General features: G+C 39.4%; 1 protein-coding gene across 1 annotated transcript; it reads right to left on the bottom strand.

Annotated features, from left to right (window-relative positions):
* Nucleotides 1-12,902: 12,902 nt before the first annotated feature.
* Nucleotides 12,903-13,838, bottom strand: LOC142106657 (olfactory receptor 5V1-like). The gene has a single exon (XM_075189650.1). It carries the CDS (start codon nucleotides 13,836-13,838, stop codon nucleotides 12,903-12,905), a length of 936 nt encoding a protein of 311 aa, XP_075045751.1.
* Between the last annotated feature and the right edge of the window lie 6,697 nt (nucleotides 13,839-20,535).

Genomic DNA, 20,535 nt, shown 5'->3' on the forward strand with positions numbered 1-20,535 from the left:
ACAAGAGTCTTTCATCCCTCACTTCCAGTGCCATTGACACATTTTAGATTATCACACATACACACACACACACACACACACACACACACACACACCCATGCCTGAAAATGATCATATTCATTATAACAGGATGATAATCGGGACACTCAGCTGTTTTGACGCCACCAATGTTGCATTATCCAGCAATGGCCCTATATCTGCTGCAGTATCACAGTATCACAGTGTGTGTAATCACCTTTATCCTAACACACATCCAAATATTACACATATGAGTTGTCTCCATAATGTTACATTCTCTCATATGTATTTTCTCCATACACCTGTACCAGCTTATTACCTGCTTCTCTCATCCAGAATCCTCTTTCTTTCCTAAACAGCTCTACAAGCAAAAATAGTGGAAAAAATGTATTCCATAGGAAAGACGGTCATCCTGGCGCTGGCGCTGGAAGTAAAAGTGATGCTCATTCGGTAAGTTACTAACATTATGTCACATATTAAAAGCATTCTCCACTACAGCTCTTGATAATCTGTAATTCACTACCCTACTTTCTGGTGTGACTGGTTTTTGGGGGTAAGGTTTTAAAATATTTACTTGGAGTGCAAACACTTCATCAGTCACAAATATAAAATTAAGTCCTAAATTAGTTTGGGTACGTATGGGCAAATTAAGTCCATTATTTTTAAGCTTGTCATGGAAGGGCGTCTGTTCCAATGCCACTTTGCCATTTTTTTCCAATGACCACCAAGGTATATTCATATTTAGCATCCACTATGGCCATCAGGATAATACTGAAGAATCCCTTGTAATTGTATAAATAGGAACCTGTCTTAGTAGGTGGCATAATGCTGATATTATGCCACCCTGTGGCCCCACCACACTTTGTGAAATTTCACATTCTTTTAAATTCTTCAACGATGACTCGCCATTCCCCAACCTTTGATGGGAACTCAAAAGATTCTTATAACGTTAAACAAATACATCCATCTATTGTTATCAGTATAGCTATTTTACTTTAGATTTTTCTTATTTTTCTTAAACAGCCATCTGAGGTCACAAGCCACCCAGCAACCCACATAGAAACCTGGCAGATGGGGAAAGAAAAGGACACGGGAGGCGGATATCGTAGAGGTCTTGATTTGTCCTACGCTGGACTCAGCCAACTGGCTGATGGGAAAAGAAGATGACGAGTGTGACCTCATGTGTGCAAAACAACTTTAAAATGTTGGATGCTGAGAACAGGGCAGAATGATTGATTATGGAGGTTCTATATAGGACTAACAACGGAGAACTCGCCCAATACACAGGGTTCCCACCGAACCATGCAGAAGACTTCTGTAGGCCTGCCCCGTCCTCTCAGTTGCCGTTACTTCCCCACAAGCATCATCAATTAATAGACGAACACTGCAGTACCCCTCCTGTCTATAGGACCTCCACACCGAGTGGAAGTGCCAGTGAGCTGCAATATAGCGAAAGCCTTTCATCTTTGGAAAATATACAACAGTAACACTATGAGCCCCTTTGAATTTTATTTTTAAGCATTTTTGTTAGGTTTCAGTTCAGTTGATAAGATAATAAAAAAAAATCGTTTCACATCTTTTTGTTTTCTTGCACAAACCTTCAAATATTGTCCCTGGAGAACTTGTATGATGGCCTCACAGGTCTCAGGTATGATCAGACCCAGGGCTTAAGGTGAAATAGCTGTGCTGTTCTTGACATCAGCCAGTGTCCTCTCGGTAGTCAAAAATCTCAGGGTAGCAACCAGTCTCTGCTCTGCAGATATGGGTCTTCTAAAATATGTGTCCACCTTTTCTATGAGTGGGTGACCAGTTGCAGCAGCTCCTGGAAAGTAGGCTCATCCATCCGCAGGAAATTCCTGAAGTCAGCGGGATTATTCTCCTGTATCTCCTGTAGCAGTGGCAGAGGTGAACAGAACTCTCTTCTCAGCAACCAGTCCTTGGTCCAACAACTGCGATTCTTGCTCCTCCATTTCCTCCTGTTTGCCGTTTGCAGCACTCTCGCCATGGTGACAAGCAATCAACGACAAAATTTTATTTTACAGGGCAGGCTGATTATAAACAATAAAAACCTACCTAGTGCTCAGTTCCGCAGGGAGTGAACTGAACGTAAACTATACACAAAGCAATGAATGGCGATGATGCTATTTCGTCTTCCTGGGTGTTTATGTGTTTGTGTGCTGCGAGGTTCAGTCCATTATTTAAATTAGGTTTAAATATTGCTGTAGGGTGAGCAGGTAGCAGGTATCTTTGGAGTGTGTACGGAGTCACATTTTTTTTTAGCAGATGCTTATTAGAGATGCAGATCTCATATCTGACGGAAATTGTGTAGGCGTGTACCCATGAATTGGCATGCTCATCGGGACTTTCAGTCGTTGGTAAATCCAAAGTAAAATTGCATAGGTGTGTACCAGCTTTACTCCTGGGAACCTGCTATCAGTTAGAGGATAAAGCAAGATTTTGGAATAATTGGCAGGTGGTTGATTACGTTGCAATAAATTATGAGGGATTGAGGAATCAACTACAGGTTCTAGCACCAGACCTACCAGATTTACATATTTACATATGTATATATATATAGATATAAGTATATATATATATATATGTATATATATATATATATATATATATATATATATATATATACGGTGCATACATCATTATTATTTGAAATACTTTAATTACAGCTTGTTCATTTTACTGTTGGAAAAAAACTCTAAATATTGGAATTATACTACAGGCAATTAGGGTAAAATGTTGTAGCTGTTCTTGATATACTAACGGAGCCAAGTTATTGTGTGATAAACATACATTTGCTTACTATTAGAGACAGACATACTTTATTCTGTCTCCTGCCTCTCAAAATGCTTAATTTAATAGACAAAGAGCATCCTTCTCTGAAACGTTTAAGGTTCCGTTCAAATAAACATGACATCATTGTTTAATAGGCAGCAGTTAACAGCTGGAGGCTGATTGATTTATAACCCACTTCATAACCAAGTTAAAGAAATATCCCTCCTTTCAGAAATAATTACAGATTTCATGAATCCATTAGACCACAATTTATTTATTTGATTTGCACCCCATCCAAGGACGTGTAAATATCAGGTTGGGGGGGGGGGGGTTTAAAGGATCTGCGGCCACCACTAAATGCTCATAGTCTTCCACGCAGCACAAAATCTAATGTTTGCATAAGCAGACCCATAGACTCATAGACCAGAAGTAAGCAAGGCGTTAAACTATGCCAACAAATTTTTTTTACTTTGGCGCTGCATGGTGCAAAATAAGATATTATGTTAGCGTGACGCAGTTCAACAAAAGTGGCGCTAGAGCAGAAATAGCAGTTACATATTGCTTGTCAGATAGGCATATTGCATAGCTGCCTTCGCTCCCGGGACTCACAAATTTCTAGGAGTGCAGTGCACCCTCCCTCATCCAACCTATTCACAGAGCCACACCCATGCACTCGACACCAGGATCTCCCCTCTCCTGGAGGGGAGTCCTGAAATGTTGACAAGTATGGCATACGGGCATAGTATGGAATTCTTCTAACCCACATTCACCAAGAAACTCCCTTTTCCACTCAGGAACTTCCATGTAAAGGAGCAAAGTTTTGCAATCCGGAGGTTTTCTGATATCTTAGTATACTAAGCCTTTCTCTTACCAATATAAACATGCCAAATCACGTTTTCACACATTGCACCAGTTACCTTTCCTTCTGGTCACTGTTCTTACCTGTTTCCCTTAGTTCTCACCCCCTGCATTCACTTGCTGGTCTGAACTGAGCATGCGCACACCTGGGGGTAAATGTATCAAGCTGCGACCTTGCAAGTCCAGCGATTTTCTCAAGAGAGTTGAAACTCGCCGATGGATGAACCTGAGATTTCATGTAAAATCGCCAGAGATGTGTTTCTGTCAAAACTGCTATTTACAAAATCGATAGAGATCAGAGTCCCGACCGTTTGCCACTCTGGCTATACAAGTCTCAAATGTATGAAGCTGCGATTAAGCAAACTCTCCTGAGTGCTAGCAGCCTGTTTAGTAAACACATCACAGTTACACTGTCCCTGCCTATACAGCCAGAGGTCCCGGCGGCTGTCAAAAGTTTAAAAATAGATAAAAGTTCTAAAGAAAAAAAGCGTGGGGTCCCCCCGCCGGGCCACTATTACCCTAGTGCTGCCAGCCTACTGCTGGCTGCGTGAAAATAGGGGAAATATTTGAGTATGCAAGAGCCCGTTTTCCGGGCCGCACATGCAGCTGAATGCCCAAATGTACGCTTTCAGTTCCATTTGCTAAAAAAAACAACAATTATATAAAGTATTTAAAACTATACTGCATTTATCAACATGGTTTAATGTAATAATTCCATTAATGCTGTTTTGACATTACCGCAATGAAAAATGCTTTATTTTTTAAAGCTTTCAATCTATTAATGCAGTGTTTCTCAACTCCAGTCCTCAGGACCCCCTAGCAGTACATGTTTTCCATATCTCCTTGCTGGAGCACAGGTGTATTCATTACTGACTGACACAGTGTAGCAGGTGGTATAATTATTTCACTGGTCACCTGGTAATCCTGCACTGTTAGTGGGTCCTGAGGACTAGTGTTGAGAAACACTGGGTTAACGCCATCGGGGGTAAACAGAACAGGTATCATGATGGTACAAGTCACGATATGTGTTAAATAGACTTCCCCATGAAACTGCAAATGGGAAATCCCTGACAAAACTTGTGTCATCTCCAGGGGAAACCCCTTTGATGTCTAGGGTGTTGCAATATTGCATCCTATAGTAGTGTTCACGTGAGATATGGCTCTTTGCCTTCTCATAATATGATAATAGAATGATGTCAAATTGCTCAAAAATCTCACAATACAGCGAGTTGCAGTAATCAGCCTGTGTTCATCAATGTTCTACAACTTTATTGTAATGTTGGATACATGGGTAGTTCAGTATTGTACTTTGTCTGCTTGTCTCTCTGCCCTTGTCAGTTAATGTACTGTACATAATGTACAGTATTTGCATATTGTAATATATAAATGCAAATCAATAGGACATGGGCAAACAGCAATCTTCTGCATACATTATAGAATAAGTGTGTTCTTGTGATGGTAGGGCTCAGGTGGGCTGCTAAAATATAATTACTAGGTAAAGCGGTGTAAATATCATGGGAAAATTAAAATACATTGCTACATAGAAATACATTGTAATATGGTAAGTTTCACAGACACCTCACATATTGGGGTACTCTGCTCCTTCCACTACATATGTCTTTTTCTTCTTGCCCCCATTCCCCTCCTCACATCCTGTCACTGCCCCATCACATGCAGCCCTGTCCTCACTAACACATCACTCATCTCCTGATATACTCTGTGCTGCTGGGGGACCCTGCTCCTCCCACTATATAACTCTCAGTCTGTGGCTTCCTGCTGCCTCCATTCCCCTCCTTACATTATGTCACTGCCCCTGTCACATGCAGCCCTGCCCTCACAAATACACTATTGGACAGGTCACTGCCTCCGACAAGCTCACTACTCTCCTGCTGCTGTATTCCTTGATCTTGACGCTTTATGCTGTGAACATTCTGATGATCTGATTGGCTACACGTTTAGTCTCCTAAGGACACACAGATGAGCAGGATGCAAATTTAGTTTATAAGCTGCTGTCACCCTAGTCAAACACAGCTTAAAAAGTGTAAAACATAGATTCCTTGGCAAAAAAATTTAGGTAATATTCTCATTTTATTCCTCATTAAAAAATGACAACTGAGGACAGATCTCCTTTAACAAAACACAAAACAAATCATGTGACCTAAAATGCATGGTCCAGGTGAAATGTGTATTGTGTTATCAATTCAGTCCATTATTGGCATAAGGCTTATGTTTTATAGCCCTGAGCTGTAGGAGTTTTCTCGAAATGTAGACAAACCTGCTATGCTGAAGAGACACAGAAATCAGTAATATGTTATTCTGTCGGTTTTAGACATGGTTTAAGAGAATAAAAAGTCTTGTCACAAAACAACATTCTTCTGATATGTATAGTCTGTAGGGTGCTTTGTCACTGAGGCACACGCACGCACAGTATATATTTGGGTTGTTAGTGGCATTTTCAAATAAGCTGATCATGGCCTACTTAGGGCTGGTTTTTCTTTGTTGCTAGCTAAGCATATAGGCCCTTATTTATTATAATATGAGATGTTGATAACAGGGCAAGTATTGTTCTATTGTTAAAAAAGCTTCCCCTAGGAAAGGCATAGGAAACTATCACCGTCGAAAGCCGATTATATCCTACCGTACAATTAAGTGCTGCTGCCAGTGGTATCATTTAAATAATTTTAAAATGATTTTGATGGGACAAGTGGGCAGGACATTGATTGTAAACCGTACCCCTCACTTACAGTGGAGAACATCATTTTGTGGGTAGAATGATATGACTTCGGTCAATAGGAACCAGCGACATTTCTGCCACCTGCCTCAGTTATTTCACTAGTTCTTAGTAAATTGATAGGATACATTTTCACAATCATTAATGCAACTCACAAAAACGGTGGCTCCAAATGTGTGTAAGTGACGGGCATAATTAAAGTGCAAAAGGAAAGAGGAGATTGCCAAAGGTTATGCGTTTGGCAAGAAACAACTAATAATTTGGAGAAAATTAGGGACGGTCCCAACAGGGTCAGGGTGTTTCCAGAGGTCGGGCTTTGCACAGTGTTGGCCTGTGGGTGCTACAGAATGTAACGGGGACATTGTAGGTGTCACTCACCGGACTGTGAGTGCTTCTTCCCGGACATTTAGGAACCGTGGCCGTCCTCCATCCTGAGGGTCTGCGCATGCGCAGCCCTTTCTAATCCTTCAGTGTATGTCCCTTTAACTTAATTGGCAGATCAGGCAACACTCCCTATATTAAGCACCTGTGGTCAACACCACGGGGCCTGATCTTGGAGTCTCATTTCCCATGAGTCTCTGAAGGTGTTCCTGTGTTTCCTCGTGTATTCAGCGCTGCTGATTCCTGTGGTTTCCAAACCACTTCTACCTCTGTGGTTTCCAAACCACTTCTACCTCTGTGGTTCCCATACCACTTCTACCATCCTGTGTATCATCGTGACTGTTAGCTGATTCCTATCCGCTGCCTCCGTGCACTACAGTCTTCAGCCACTTCAACTCTACCATATATTATTGTGACTGTTAGCTGATTCCTATCCGCTGCCTCCGTGCACTACAGTCTTCAGCCACTTCAACTCTACCATATATTATTGTGACTGTTAGCTGATTCCTATCCGCTGCCTCCGTGCACTACAGCCTTCTATTCACATCCACTCACCTGTTCATCATCGAGACTGTTAGCTGATTCCCATCCGCTGCCTCCGTGCACTACAGTCTTCAACCTGCAACTCGTCTGTGTTTCATCATCGTGACTGTTAGCTGATTCCTATCCGCTGCCTCTGTGCACTTCAGTCTTCAGCTCATCTCATCTCTCCCGTGTTTCCTCGAGACTGCTGCTATTATTGCTATCCGCTACTCTCCGTGATCAACAGTTCCAGGTCTACTCTGCGCTCCCCTGTTCCATCGCTATTTGCACCTGCTGGTTGCTACTGGTTACCTCCGTGTGTCCGCAGAGTCCTGCTGCTGCTGCTATCAGCGCTGATCGTCCATCTACTGCTGATCCGCTCTCCACGTCTTCCTGTGTGCCGCTGGCCTCTACCCACCTGTCAGCATTGGATTCGTGTCTCATCATTTATCCCTCTGCTAGACCATCACCATTCTCCGGGGTCCTCCAAGAGTCCGGTTCCACGCTCTACTGATTCCTGTGGATTCGTGTTCCTGTGGGTCTACTTACCTGTGCGCTGCACCGACTGACCCCCGCTTCATCTATCCAGGGACTTTTCATCCTGCCGGCCTCCTGCCGCTCAGGTATCTCTGCACTCCTGTCTGACTGCCTGCTTCTGAACCACGGTATGCATACTTCTCATTGACTGTGCTGGTGTATTGCATATCTTGCTGGACTGTGTTGGTTCTCCTCTGGAGTTTACTATCCGCTGAGTCTATTGCCACCATTGACTGTATTATCTTGTGCCGGATTACTTCAAGAGACTTTCTGTATTTGCAGTGCTGTTCAGTCATTCATATATATATATTGTGCATATTACTGTGGATCGTGTTTAAGGTGCCGTGTATATCCTGTGTTGCAGTCTCTCCCCGTGCACCTCCTCACCTATATATATTCAGTGGTACAACTTGCTAGCGGCAGACCACTGATCCCTGTTCCTGTATCACCTGTTCCATTCCTCTCACATAGCAGTGGTACAACTTGCTACCGCAGACCACTGACTTCCCGGATACCTCCACTTGGATTCCATTCCTTCACTCAGACAGCGGTACAACTTGCTATCCGCAGACCGCTGACTCTCATCACTTCCTCGTTGCTGTTGGACATTCCTCCTCACTATAGCAGTGGTACAACTTGCTATCGCAGACCACTGACTACCTTCACGTGTCCTTGTCCATACAGTTCCTCGTGTATTATTACCTCCATATTACCAGTGCTGCTAGTCATAGACTTTCCTGAGCATCTCATCATCTGCTATTTCCTGTTCCGTGATCACCCTGCTACCAGAGTACCATATTACCACCTACATTGCTCTGGTAAGCCTACCACCTGGTGATCCCTGGGTAAAGACTCCTAGTGCCCGTGACAGTAGGGAATAGCACCCCAGGAGAGAGCCCAGGGAGCTCAGGGAGGTAGCTGACGCAGGGCATATGTATGCTTACATACAAGACTTGGGGCTTAGGGAATTTAAGGGAAAGACATGGATGGATATGTAGATATATTTTCTTTACTTCGGCTTAAATGTTTGCACCTAGATTGAGTAGGGAGGGAGGAAAGCAGAAAAGAGGAAGCATTATAGAAAATATATTCTGTCCAGGTACATGGACACGATCAGAGATGACAATCAGGCTTTCAGTGGCCATGTTTGTTTGCGTTACGATGAGTAATTCTGGTAAGAAAGGGGCATTATTCCAAGTTGGACGTGGTCCCAAGAAAAGCACCCGGAAAGTTCAGGTAAATCCAACATTTGCCATTCCCGTAGCTCAACTCAGCAAATGAAGGTTTATAAATGATACGTGCTCAGTGTTTGTCACGATCCAGCACTAACCTAAACCTGCATGATGTGTGTGACAAAGGGTTAATCAAAAACAACCACCTGGTCTGTTTAAAATGATTAAAACCTTCCTTGCATATGCCCCACATTAGCTTTTGTTTATCAATTATGCCACCTTTTTTGTTAGAGCTGACACTATTAGAGATGAAATTTCTAAAATACAACACTCTCAATATTCTTGTCTGTAAGTACATTTACAATGGGAGTTTGGAGGTGAAGGTGGAAACTACACTCTATAGATTCAAGAAAGTGTTTTTGATAAGCACAGAAAACAAATTGGGCTAGATTTACTAAACTGCGAGTTTGAAAAAGTGGTGATGTTGCCTATAGCAACCAATCAGATTCTAGCTGTCATTTTGTAGAAGGTACTAAATATATGATAGCTAGAATCTGATTGGTTTCTATAGGCAACATCCCCACTTTTTCAAACCCGCAGCTTAGTAAATCTAGCCCATTGTCTTTGTAAGGGCACCCCCTTAGGGGAAGGTCCCCCAGAAGTATTTAGAATATCATCACAAAGAACTCAAGCCCTTGTTATGTGGATTATTATATACTGTTTATACAGTATCACGCTATGTTTGGTTTTTTCTTTTTCTTTCACATATGTATATTATTTTGTGAATGCACGAGTGCTATAGAAGAGAAGATGATACATCTTCGGTCACAAATATAAATATTTTTATGTTTAACACTCATTATATATGGTTGATACAAGATTATTAGGTTAAGTTTGATTAGGTGGTTATGTATAGAGAGGACTAAGTCCCTCTAGTTATACATATTTGTTCTTGAAGTACATTAACACTATTAGCGCTTGAATTTTTAGTCATTCATTTCATATCACTGTTCTTTGGGGAAGTGTATATCCCTGTTGTGTTACATGTGGAAAGAAAATATTTATGTGGACAAATGTTTGCTTATAGGCTGTTTGACAGGCTGTCCAGCAGAGGATTAATATATGGGCAATGAAATAATACCTGTTACATTTATGAGTACTGTTTCCCAGTACAACAATAGTGTGGTCAGAGACAGTGGTGAAACGTACTGACTGCATGCTTGATCTTAAAAAAATGTGGATCCTTCCCATCCCCCATAATTCCAATTTAGAACAATATAGAATTTCCAACTGGATGGAACATGCAATTCTTTTAGCCCTGACTGGTGGGTGGTGTGAGATTCCTAAATGACCCGATACATACCCAAATCTTCCCTTCCTACCCAGACCTACAGGCAAAATTTACCATTCCCATTAAAAACTTGTATCAATATTTACAGTTTAGGAATTTCCACACTTCAGTCAAATTTAAAAACGTCCAACATGCCCCTCACCACTTTTGAAAGCATGTGACTCCGTCATACCTTATATCTACAATACACCCTGAGCTTACAGCTCCAAGTGCATTCATCAACTATCCTCATTAACTAAACTGGTAATCAGATATTGCAGAGACCCTGGAACAGGACAAGTGAGCAGGCTTATAGGCGTTAAAATGATATAAAACGTCTGATATGTCATTGTGTGGCTCTGTCGACTGCACAATAAATAAACTTCTTAAAAAAAAAATACTAACCCTAAATACTAACCCTTTTTCAAGTCTCCGTCTGAGACGAAACGCGTTGGAACATTTTTGACACTTACTGGCATCCGTAGACAGGAAGTGTGTTTGCATCCCACTGTGGAACGCATCGCTTCTGCGGATCCACACATACAGGCGCGACCGTTGCCACTACTTGGCCCGCTCTGGAGTTCCTCTAGGAAGGAAATCAACGGACCTTATCGCATCTCCATCCAGCTATATTTCCACGCTAGTCTACCAACTTTCGTTACTGTAAAGAGACCTGATATCCATGTGACTTCATGCATTAGGGATTCTGCAACCAACTACATGTAGATTGATATTAATATTTCTGTTACATTATACACTGATACACCATCTAAAGCTATTATATGGTCAACTGTTGTATTATATGGTTCTATATTATTTAATATCAGGTTGACTATTCATCTTATTCTGCTCTATTATCACCTTGCGAGCGCAGTCGGCACTTATTTGTTTATATTGTAATATTTAACTTACCCTATGTAGTTCATTTCCTTAGAAAACAAAATAATACCAATGTGGGATAGTACGAATGTGGAATACTGTAGTCTGCCTCGATATCTAGCACATCCGTATTAATATTATTTTGTGAGTCATTTGGGACATGTCCCTGTAGAGTCAGATTACAATATGATCTTAACACTTGAGGATATGAAGTCTGTATGAAGCTATAATTTAATCATTTATAAATTTACAGAGTTGAAGTAAAAGTAAAAACTAGATTATTTAATAGATACATAAACAATCATATAAAACAATTCAAAATGGGGCCTGAAACAAATATAACAAATATTTCACCACAAAGGGGGTATTCAATTATCCGCAAGGTTTTTCTTTCCCCACTGTGTGAAAAAAAAAAAAATCTCCCGCAGGTTTTTACCTTCAATAGCGACTGTTTTTAATTAGCACAGCGCGAAAACTCGTGCAATTCAATTGAAAATGAGGGAACGCTGCCCCAACGCGTTAATCATTGTGTTTGCGAGTTTTTAGGGGAGTGAAGGGGAGTTTTAACATGGTCATGTATAACACCAAAAAAAGGTTTTGCATATATTTTCATACATTAGATTGCATTACATATTGATAGTATCTACATTACAGTACTTTCTTCAGTATGTTTTTTATTGAACTATTTTTTGCCATAGAATCATCTATACCATGTCAAAACACATTACTACATTCATATTTGCACCAAAAATATACATAAATATAATTAATTAGTAATTTATTTATTTTATTTTTTTATGTTTTTTTTATTTCATTATTTTTTCACAAGAAAATCATCTTTTACATGTTAGACATTAGTGATAAACATAGTTTAACTTTTTTTCCACATTATTGTGTGATTTCAAATACTTTTCAGAGGTTTTTTATTTTTAACACACCCCAAAGAGGTACGAGATAAAACAGCATATTTGCCTGTCTAACGCACCATGTTAAAAAACAATTGAATAGCTTTTAACGCGGCTGCCTCTCGCACACCCTGTACTTTCAATAGACCTTCTACTGGAGCGCGTGAGGACCGTTTCATGAAAAAAGGTAGCGTTAAAAATGGAATTGAATCACAGGTAAAGTTAACCCACTCGAAAATGATAAAATAACAGCGTTAAAATGACTAAAAAAAATAACTCACTGACAGTTGAATACCCCCCATAGAATTGAATAAAAAAAATATAAAGGAATTGTAATAGATTTCCAAATTATATTTCTAACAACATGCAAATACACTGCTAAAAAGGAGAATGAAATTCTAGATAATGACATGTACATGGCAGCCACTTTAAGCCAATGTGCCACCCATTGGAATTTTTGCAAATCTCCCTTACATTAAAGCCTAGAACAGGACTGGCCAACCTGTGGCTCTCCAGGTGTTGGGGAACTATAAGTCCCAGTATACTTTGCTGGGTATCGGCACGCTATCTACTAGCAAAGCATGCTGAGACTTGTAGCTTCACAGCACCTGAAGAGCCACACCTGGTATAGAGCAGCAGAAATTCAGGTGTAGCATCCTGCTCACTTTATACATTAATAATAATTTACCCTATGTAATTAATTTCCTTAGAAAACACTATGATTGCAAAGATTAAGTATAATGGCAGACTTTCTCTTTGAATAATTGATACGATAATTCTCATAAACATTTTGTTAGTCGAAACAATACATTTATGATACTTGATTTTACTTCTGTGTTTCTTAGACTATATATGAAAGGGTTTAAGAGTGGAGCAATAACTGTATACATTAAAGAGACCGCTCTGTCTTGCTCCATTCCATAACTTGACTTGGGTCTAAAATACATAAAAATGACAGAACCATAAAATATAGTAATGACTATTACGTGAGAAGTGCAGGTTGAGAAAGTTTTCTTCCTCCCAGAAGTTGAACGGATCTGGAGAATAGTTGAGATGATCCGAATGTAAGAAATCGTTGTTAGTATGAATGAAGAAATAACAACACAGCCGCCAACCACAAATATAACAAGTTCATTGGTCCAGGTGTCTTTACATGACAGCTCTAGAACTGGTGGAACGTCACAGAAGAAATGGTTTATTCGGTTAGGTCCACAAAACGGTAAAGAAAACGTGAAGGCTGTGTGTATTAAAGCATTTAGCGCACCAGCAAGCCATGACGCCACTACATGTTCAATGCAAACAATTTTATTCATTATAATAGTATATAATAGGGGGTGACAGATGGCGTTATACCGATCGTACGCCATAGCTGCTAGAATACAGCACTCGGTTCCACCCAACAGTAAGATACAATATATTTGTATAGCACAACCATAGTAAGAGATCACTTTATGTTCTGATAACAAACCTGACAACATGTTGGGAACTGTAGAGGTGACATAAAATATTTCCAGAAAGGAGAAATTAGCAAGGTAGAAATACATAGGGGTGTGAAGCCTTGGACTTAGCGTGTATGTGATGATTATAGACACATTTCCGCCCACAGTAACAATATAAATACAAAGAAATAATGGAAAAAGCAAAAGTTGTAGAGAATGTAAATTGGAGAATCCCAGAAGAATAAGTTCTGTTGGAATGGTCTGATTTACATTCATGTTAGAAAATAATTCTGCTAAACTGGAAAATTTAGAACAAGAAAAACAGATGGTACTATGAGTAATACTGCATTTCTGAGTCCAATTCTAAAATTGTACCATTCAGAGTTTTTTCTGGTTATTTATAGATTATTGTAATATGTCTGATACGTTAATCATGTTTTTGTGTCAACAAAAGCTGCAGTTCTTTCAATAACTACCAAATGACACAGCACTGGGGTCATGAGTTCAATTCCCGACCATGGCCTTATCTATGTGGAGTTTGCATGTTCTCCCCGTGTTTGCGTGGGTTTCCTCCGGGTGCTCCTATTTCCTCCCACACTCCAAAAACCTGCTAGAAAGTTAATTGGCTGCTATCAAAATTGACCCTAGCTTCTCACTCTCTCTGTCTGTCTGTGTCTATGTTAGGGAATTTAGACCGTAAGCCCCAGTGGGGCAGGGACTGATGTGAATGAGTTCTCTGTACAGCGCTGCGGAATCAGTGGCGCTATATAAATAAATAGTGATGATGATGATATGACTAAAGGCAAACTTATACACTGGTCTGCACACACCACGGTGGAATACTGGTGCTATGTGTGTGATAAAATGTCCTGCACAAATGTAGAATAAAGCTGGGAGTCTTATACATATCTTTGGGGCATAAGTTTTCAGTACTAAAAAAAAATAGTCTCCAGCAGGTCTTACACCTCTGCGCTTGGCTTTGTGCTGTAAATTGCTATCTTTTGGGAGGGGCAAATGATTGATCTAGATCCGGGTGGGGAGGAGTATTGATATGATGTGTATATTTGTAAGCACTCTAAGAATTGCAATTATTAAACATTGTTATATGCATGTGGCATTTAAATAATCTACAGGACAAACTTCAGCATGATGTAGAGTTGTATTGTAAGTGCATTGATGCATTTTGGTGCAGAATTGGTACACTGCATGTGTGCATGAACTGCATCCGTATTTAGCAATATTTTGCAGCCTCTTGCACTTTGATAGATGGATCAGTGACATTAACAGGCAAGTACAGTACTGTACGGGTGTGCACACGCAGAGATATGTCTTATTCTGAGTTACACGAACACTGAAATTTGTTGAATGATGAGATGCAAATTTTGCACCTACATAAACCTGGTAGATGATAATGATGATGATGATTAGTATATCTTTGTTCTGGATACTTCTATATGTTAGATTTAAGGCTGCACTTATCTTAAGACCAGAAATACAGACGTGGAAATTGTGCAGACGTAACTTTGATCATACACAAATGCTGCATATTTTCATTTAATTCTAAATCAGGTAGGTCCTTGGTGTCTATTTTATGGGTTATTGTCCATTTGTGCTTTACATTTATTAACTAACCCTCAACTACATCAAATTTAAATAAAATCTGCAGCCTCGTGTTTTGCAATAAAATCAATGTCTTAAGTAGGTCTGACAATAAAGGGGGTATTCAATTGACCGCAAGATTTTTTTTAAGACCGCGTTAAGTCATTTTAACATTTTCAAGCGCGATTCAATTCCATTTTTAACGCTCCGGGTTTTTTTTTAACAAACGGTCCTCTCGCGTTACAGTAGGAGGTCTATTGAAAGTATAGGGTGTGCGAGAGGCAGGCGCGTTAAACAGGCCAATATGCTGTTTTTTCTCGCACCTCTTTGGGGTGTTATAAAAATAAAAAACCTCTGAAAACTATTTGAAATCATATAATAAGGAGAAAAAAAAAGATAAACTATGTTTATCACTAATGCCTAACATGTAAAAGTTGATTTTCTTTCAAAATATAATGAAATAAAAAAAACATAAAAAAATAAAAATCAATAATTAATATATTTATGTATGTTTTTGGTACAAATATGTTTGTACTAATGTGTTTTAACATGCTATAGATGATTCTATAGTAAAAAAAATAGTTAAATAAAAAAATATGCTAATGAAGGTACTGTAATGTAAATATTATCAACTAGAATCATTGTGTAATGCAATAAAATGTATGAAAATGTATGCCAGTCCTTTTTTGTGTGTTATACATGATCGCGTCAAAACTCCCCTTCACTCCCCTAAAAACTCACAAACACAATGATTAACACGCAGGGGCAGCGTTCCCTCTTTTCCAATTGAATTGCACGAGTTTTCACACTGCGTTAACTAGTAACGGTCGCTATAGCAGTTAAAAACCCGCGGGTGTTTTTTTGTTTTTTTTTTAACGTGGCGTGAAAAAAAACAACTCGTGGTCAATTGAATACCCCCTAAGTGACTCTAAAATCTGTAATAACATAACTGACTTAGATATGTCTACAAGTAAAAGAAAAATGCATAAAGTTTTAAGCTTGATACATAGAAATAAATAGAACATATAGCAAGTACGAGACTATAAATAACTTACTGTATATTTTAAGACATTAATATTATTTGCACAGGAACTGAATACCCCAATATCCTGAAGGACTTTTCAGTATCTTTGTAACATTTAAGCTGTGTATATATGGTCAATTGAAAGAACAGACAATTGATTCACAAATATAAATAATTTTCTTGTCTCTTCACAAAGATCAGGAGCCATTTAGGTAGCAAAATGTTTGTTGTATTGGCTGTGTGTTGGTGTGTTGTTAAATAATTACAATTTGTTCTGAAGTGTAAATCAAAAAGCTCATACAGGCTGGAGACAATAGCATTTCATGGCTATATAATGGTTTGTAAATCACTAGAGACTAATCTCTGGAGTAACTAAAATGATGTTGCTCTGCTATGTTAGAATAAAAATAGCCTACATATGATTATAGTTTGTGAACTTCACAAACACAACTATAAACCTTTCAAAGTAAACCTTTTAGTAAGAGCAGTGCAAAATGTTCTAATATAGCTGTCTTTATGTTGAGTAGTACTTGTGCACAAAAGAGTATTTACAACATACGAAGTAGAATTCAGGGGCAAGCAGAAGATTTTAAATGAGGGATTACAAATGTAAAAAGTATAGTAGAATGGAAGCTATCACATGGGAGAACACTTGGGGCTAGATTTACTAAGCTGCGGGTTTGAAAAAGTGGGGATGTTGCCTATAGCAACCAATCAGATTCTAGCTTTCATTTTGTAGAAGGTACTTAATAAATAAAAGCTAGAATCTGATTGGTTGCTATAGGCAACAACCCCACTTTTTCAAACCCGCAGCTTAGTAGATCTAGCCCTTAGTTTGCATGGGTGCAATTCTACACTTAATTTTGTAAAAGGCTATTTCATAGTTTGATATATGACATGTGGTATTGTATTATACTTACACTGTCCTATATAGACTACTGTCATGGCCAAATGTTTTTTGGAGCATGATGTAAATATCGTTTTTCACAAAGTTTGCTGTTTCAGTGTTTTTAGACATTTTTGTCATATGTTACTATGGTATACTGAAGTAAAGTTACAAGCATTTCATAAATGTCAAAGGCTTTTGTTGACAATTGCATTAAGTTTATGACAATTGCATTAAGTTTATGCAAAGAGTCAATTTTTACAGTGTTGACCCTTCTTTTTGAAGACCTCTGCAATTCGCCCTGGCGTGCTGTCAATCAACTTCTGGGCCACATACTGACTGATGGCCGCCCATTCTTACCTAATCAATGCTTGGAGTTTGTTAGAATTTGTGTGGGGGGGGGGGGGGGGGGGGGGTTGTCCACCCGCCTCTTGAGGATTGACCACAAGTTTTCAAAGGGATTAAGTTCTGGTGAGTTTCCTTACTATAGACCCAAAATTTCTATGTTTTGATCCTCAAACCACTTAGTTATCACTTTTGCCTCATGGCAAGGTGCTCCATCATACTGGAAAAAGCATTGTTCATCACCAAACTGTTCTTGGATGGTTGGAGAAGTTTCTCTTGGACAATGTTTTGGTACCATTCTTTATTCATGGCTGTGTTCTTAGGCAAAATTATGAGTGATCCCATTCCCTTGGCTGAGAAGCAACCTCACAAATGAATGATCTCAGGATACTTTACTGTTGGCATGACACAGGACTGATGGTAGCGCTCACCTTTCCGTCTCCGTACAAGCATATTTCCAGATGCAATCATTCTGAAAGGGAATTCATCAGAGGAAATGACTTTACCCCAGTCCTCAGCAGTCCAATCCCTGTACCTTTTGCAGAATATCAGTCTGTCCCTGATGGTTTTCCTGGAGAGAAGTAGCTTCTTTGTTGGCCTTCTTGACACCAGGCCATCCTCCAAAAATCTTGGCCTCACTGTGTGTGCAGATGCACTCACACCTGCCTGCTGCCATTCCTGAGCAAGCTCTGACTGGTGGTGCCCCGATCCCACAGTTGAATCAATTTTAGGAGTCCTGACAATTGCTGGACATTCTTGGGCGTCCTGAAGCCTTCTTCACAACTATTGAACTTTTCTCCTTGAAGTTCTTGATAATACGACAAATGGTTGATTTAGATGCTGTCATAAACATAGGGAACTTACAGTTATTTATAAGGGATGAATCATTACTGCAGTGTAAATATGTTATATTAAATGAATCTATTAATAATTTCACCTACTAAAGTGTAAAATGTGAAGACAAAGTCTGATGTAAATGTATTTGATGGCTTTGCACATTCCAGTATGAGAAGATAGGAGTGTCAACTGTGGCAGCTTCAAAGAGCTCTTGCTGTGAGATATATCCTGACACAAGTTAGTTTTTGGACTCCTAACTAGACTTTGTGGAGCCGGTCGCAGCTGGACATCCTTGCAGCCCAAGGCAGCATTTTGAAGGCCTATACAGGTATATAGATATATGAGCTTCAAAGGAAAATGTCTTCATAACTCATATTTTGGGGGATCCGGGTGCTACTCTATACTGAGGAACAGAAATCACACCAGGGTTGTGAATGACAGGTACAGGTGGTATCCGGAAACAGATAAAATCACATATCTTTGGAAAAGGTGTATCACATTGTCAAAATTGCATCATGTTTGGTATCAAAAGATGGACAGAGCCATAGGGGATTTATTAATGATAAAATTGGATCTGTGTGACGCTCCACAGAAAAAATAGGTAACATAGTAGAATTGGTTAGTAAATCAGATAACATGCAAATAGGTGATTGAAAAAAGTGTCACAGGCCACAACCCCCTGGGGGTAGAAAAAAGTGTGGAAGTGTCTTTAAAAAACTGAGACCAGATACAGGAAAGGGTCAGACTTTGGGAAATCAATTCACATTGATAAGCTGTCCATCTTCCTTGCCAATTTCCCATGGTACAAAGTATGCAATTCATGTAAGTGACACTCTGAAGGTAACCCCTTTTATTTGAAACTATTTTGCTTGTGTATGTCAAGCAATTGTTTATTCATAATTTTTTTTTTATATCTGTATGCCCTGTACTTTTGTATATTAAATCTATCTAATTTAATATGTGGCGTCATTGATACTCTAACAATCCATTAGCCTATTGAGAAGAATATAGCTTGACCAAGTTAACCCTTTGAATACCAGTGTATGATTTGTTGATACATTTGCTTAACAAGCTGTGTGTGCTTGCATTTACATTTGTGTAACAGTCTGGAGGTGTGAAGAGTTAACCCTTTGCTTGCTAGTGTGGGTTTTATTAGTCTGTGGATAGCTAGAAGCCTTGTGTGCCAGTGTGGGACAGTATATTGGGGTCCTATTGCCCGTATTCAATACGTGGTGGAAAACCTGAAGTGTATGAGGTGTGAGCGTTGTTTGGGGGTGATTCAGTAGGTCTATAATCTGTGTAAAGAGAGACTGTGGGCTGGAATCATGTGACTTCATACAGCAAACACCCCCAAAGTCACGGCAGCTGGGAGCGTGTTCGTGACAGATGCAATCTTACTAGCAGCAATATCCTTGCCTGTGAAGCCCTTTTTGTACAAAGCAATGATGACTGCATGTGTTTCCTTGCAGGTAACCATGGATAACAGAGGAAGAAAAGTGGTTTCAAGCACCACCCTCCTTTTAAAGCTTCCAGTCTTTTATTCTAACTCCATCAGCATAACAGAGTGATCTCCAGCCTTGTCCTCATCAACACTCTCACCTGTTAACGAGAGAATAACTGACCTGATATCAGCTGGTCCTTTTGTGACAGGTCTGAAATGCAATGACAATGTTGTTTTTGGAATAAAGTTCATTGTCATGGCAAAGAGGGACTTTGAAATTAATTGCAATTCATCTGATCACTCTTCATGACAGTCTCGAGTATATGCAAATTAAAACTGAGGCAGCAGACTTTGTGAAAAAATAATATTTGTGTCATTCTCAAAACTTTTGGCCATGATTGTACAAACTACATTCTACAGTAAATGAACTGTTTGAATGGAAGTGCTCTGCATCGCCACTTGTTGGTCATAAGTGGTATTGCTGTTTTATTCTGTTATCTTTCCTTTGTTAGCATCCATTGAATAATATTTCTTGACAATTCTGGCAAAAACATTACAGTATACATAAAATTGTTCAAGATTGTGCAGGAAAATGACACTAAAGATTTTTTTAAGTCAGTGTTAGCTACAAAGTTAAAAATGCAATAATAGTCAATGTATTTGAAAATAAAATAATAGAGTCATAAACATATTTACTTTGCCAGTGCCCTAGCCTTTTTAGTAGTAGTGGCAATGGGAGGCAATGGCGCAAAACAAGGGTCAAGTAGTAGGCAGTATCAGGGAACGACAGCTGGGAATATCAGTGCAGCTGTATTAGATTTGCTAATAAAATAATACAACA

Source organism: Mixophyes fleayi, chromosome 11, assembly GCF_038048845.1.
Source record: "Mixophyes fleayi isolate aMixFle1 chromosome 11, aMixFle1.hap1, whole genome shotgun sequence".
Lineage (NCBI taxonomy): Eukaryota > Metazoa > Chordata > Amphibia > Anura > Limnodynastidae > Mixophyes > Mixophyes fleayi.

Excerpts from the sequence above, each read along its gene's own strand:
- LOC142106657 (XM_075189650.1), bottom strand. The coding sequence starts at position 13,838 with ATGAATGTAAATCAGACCATTCCAACAGAACTTATTCTTCTGGGATTC.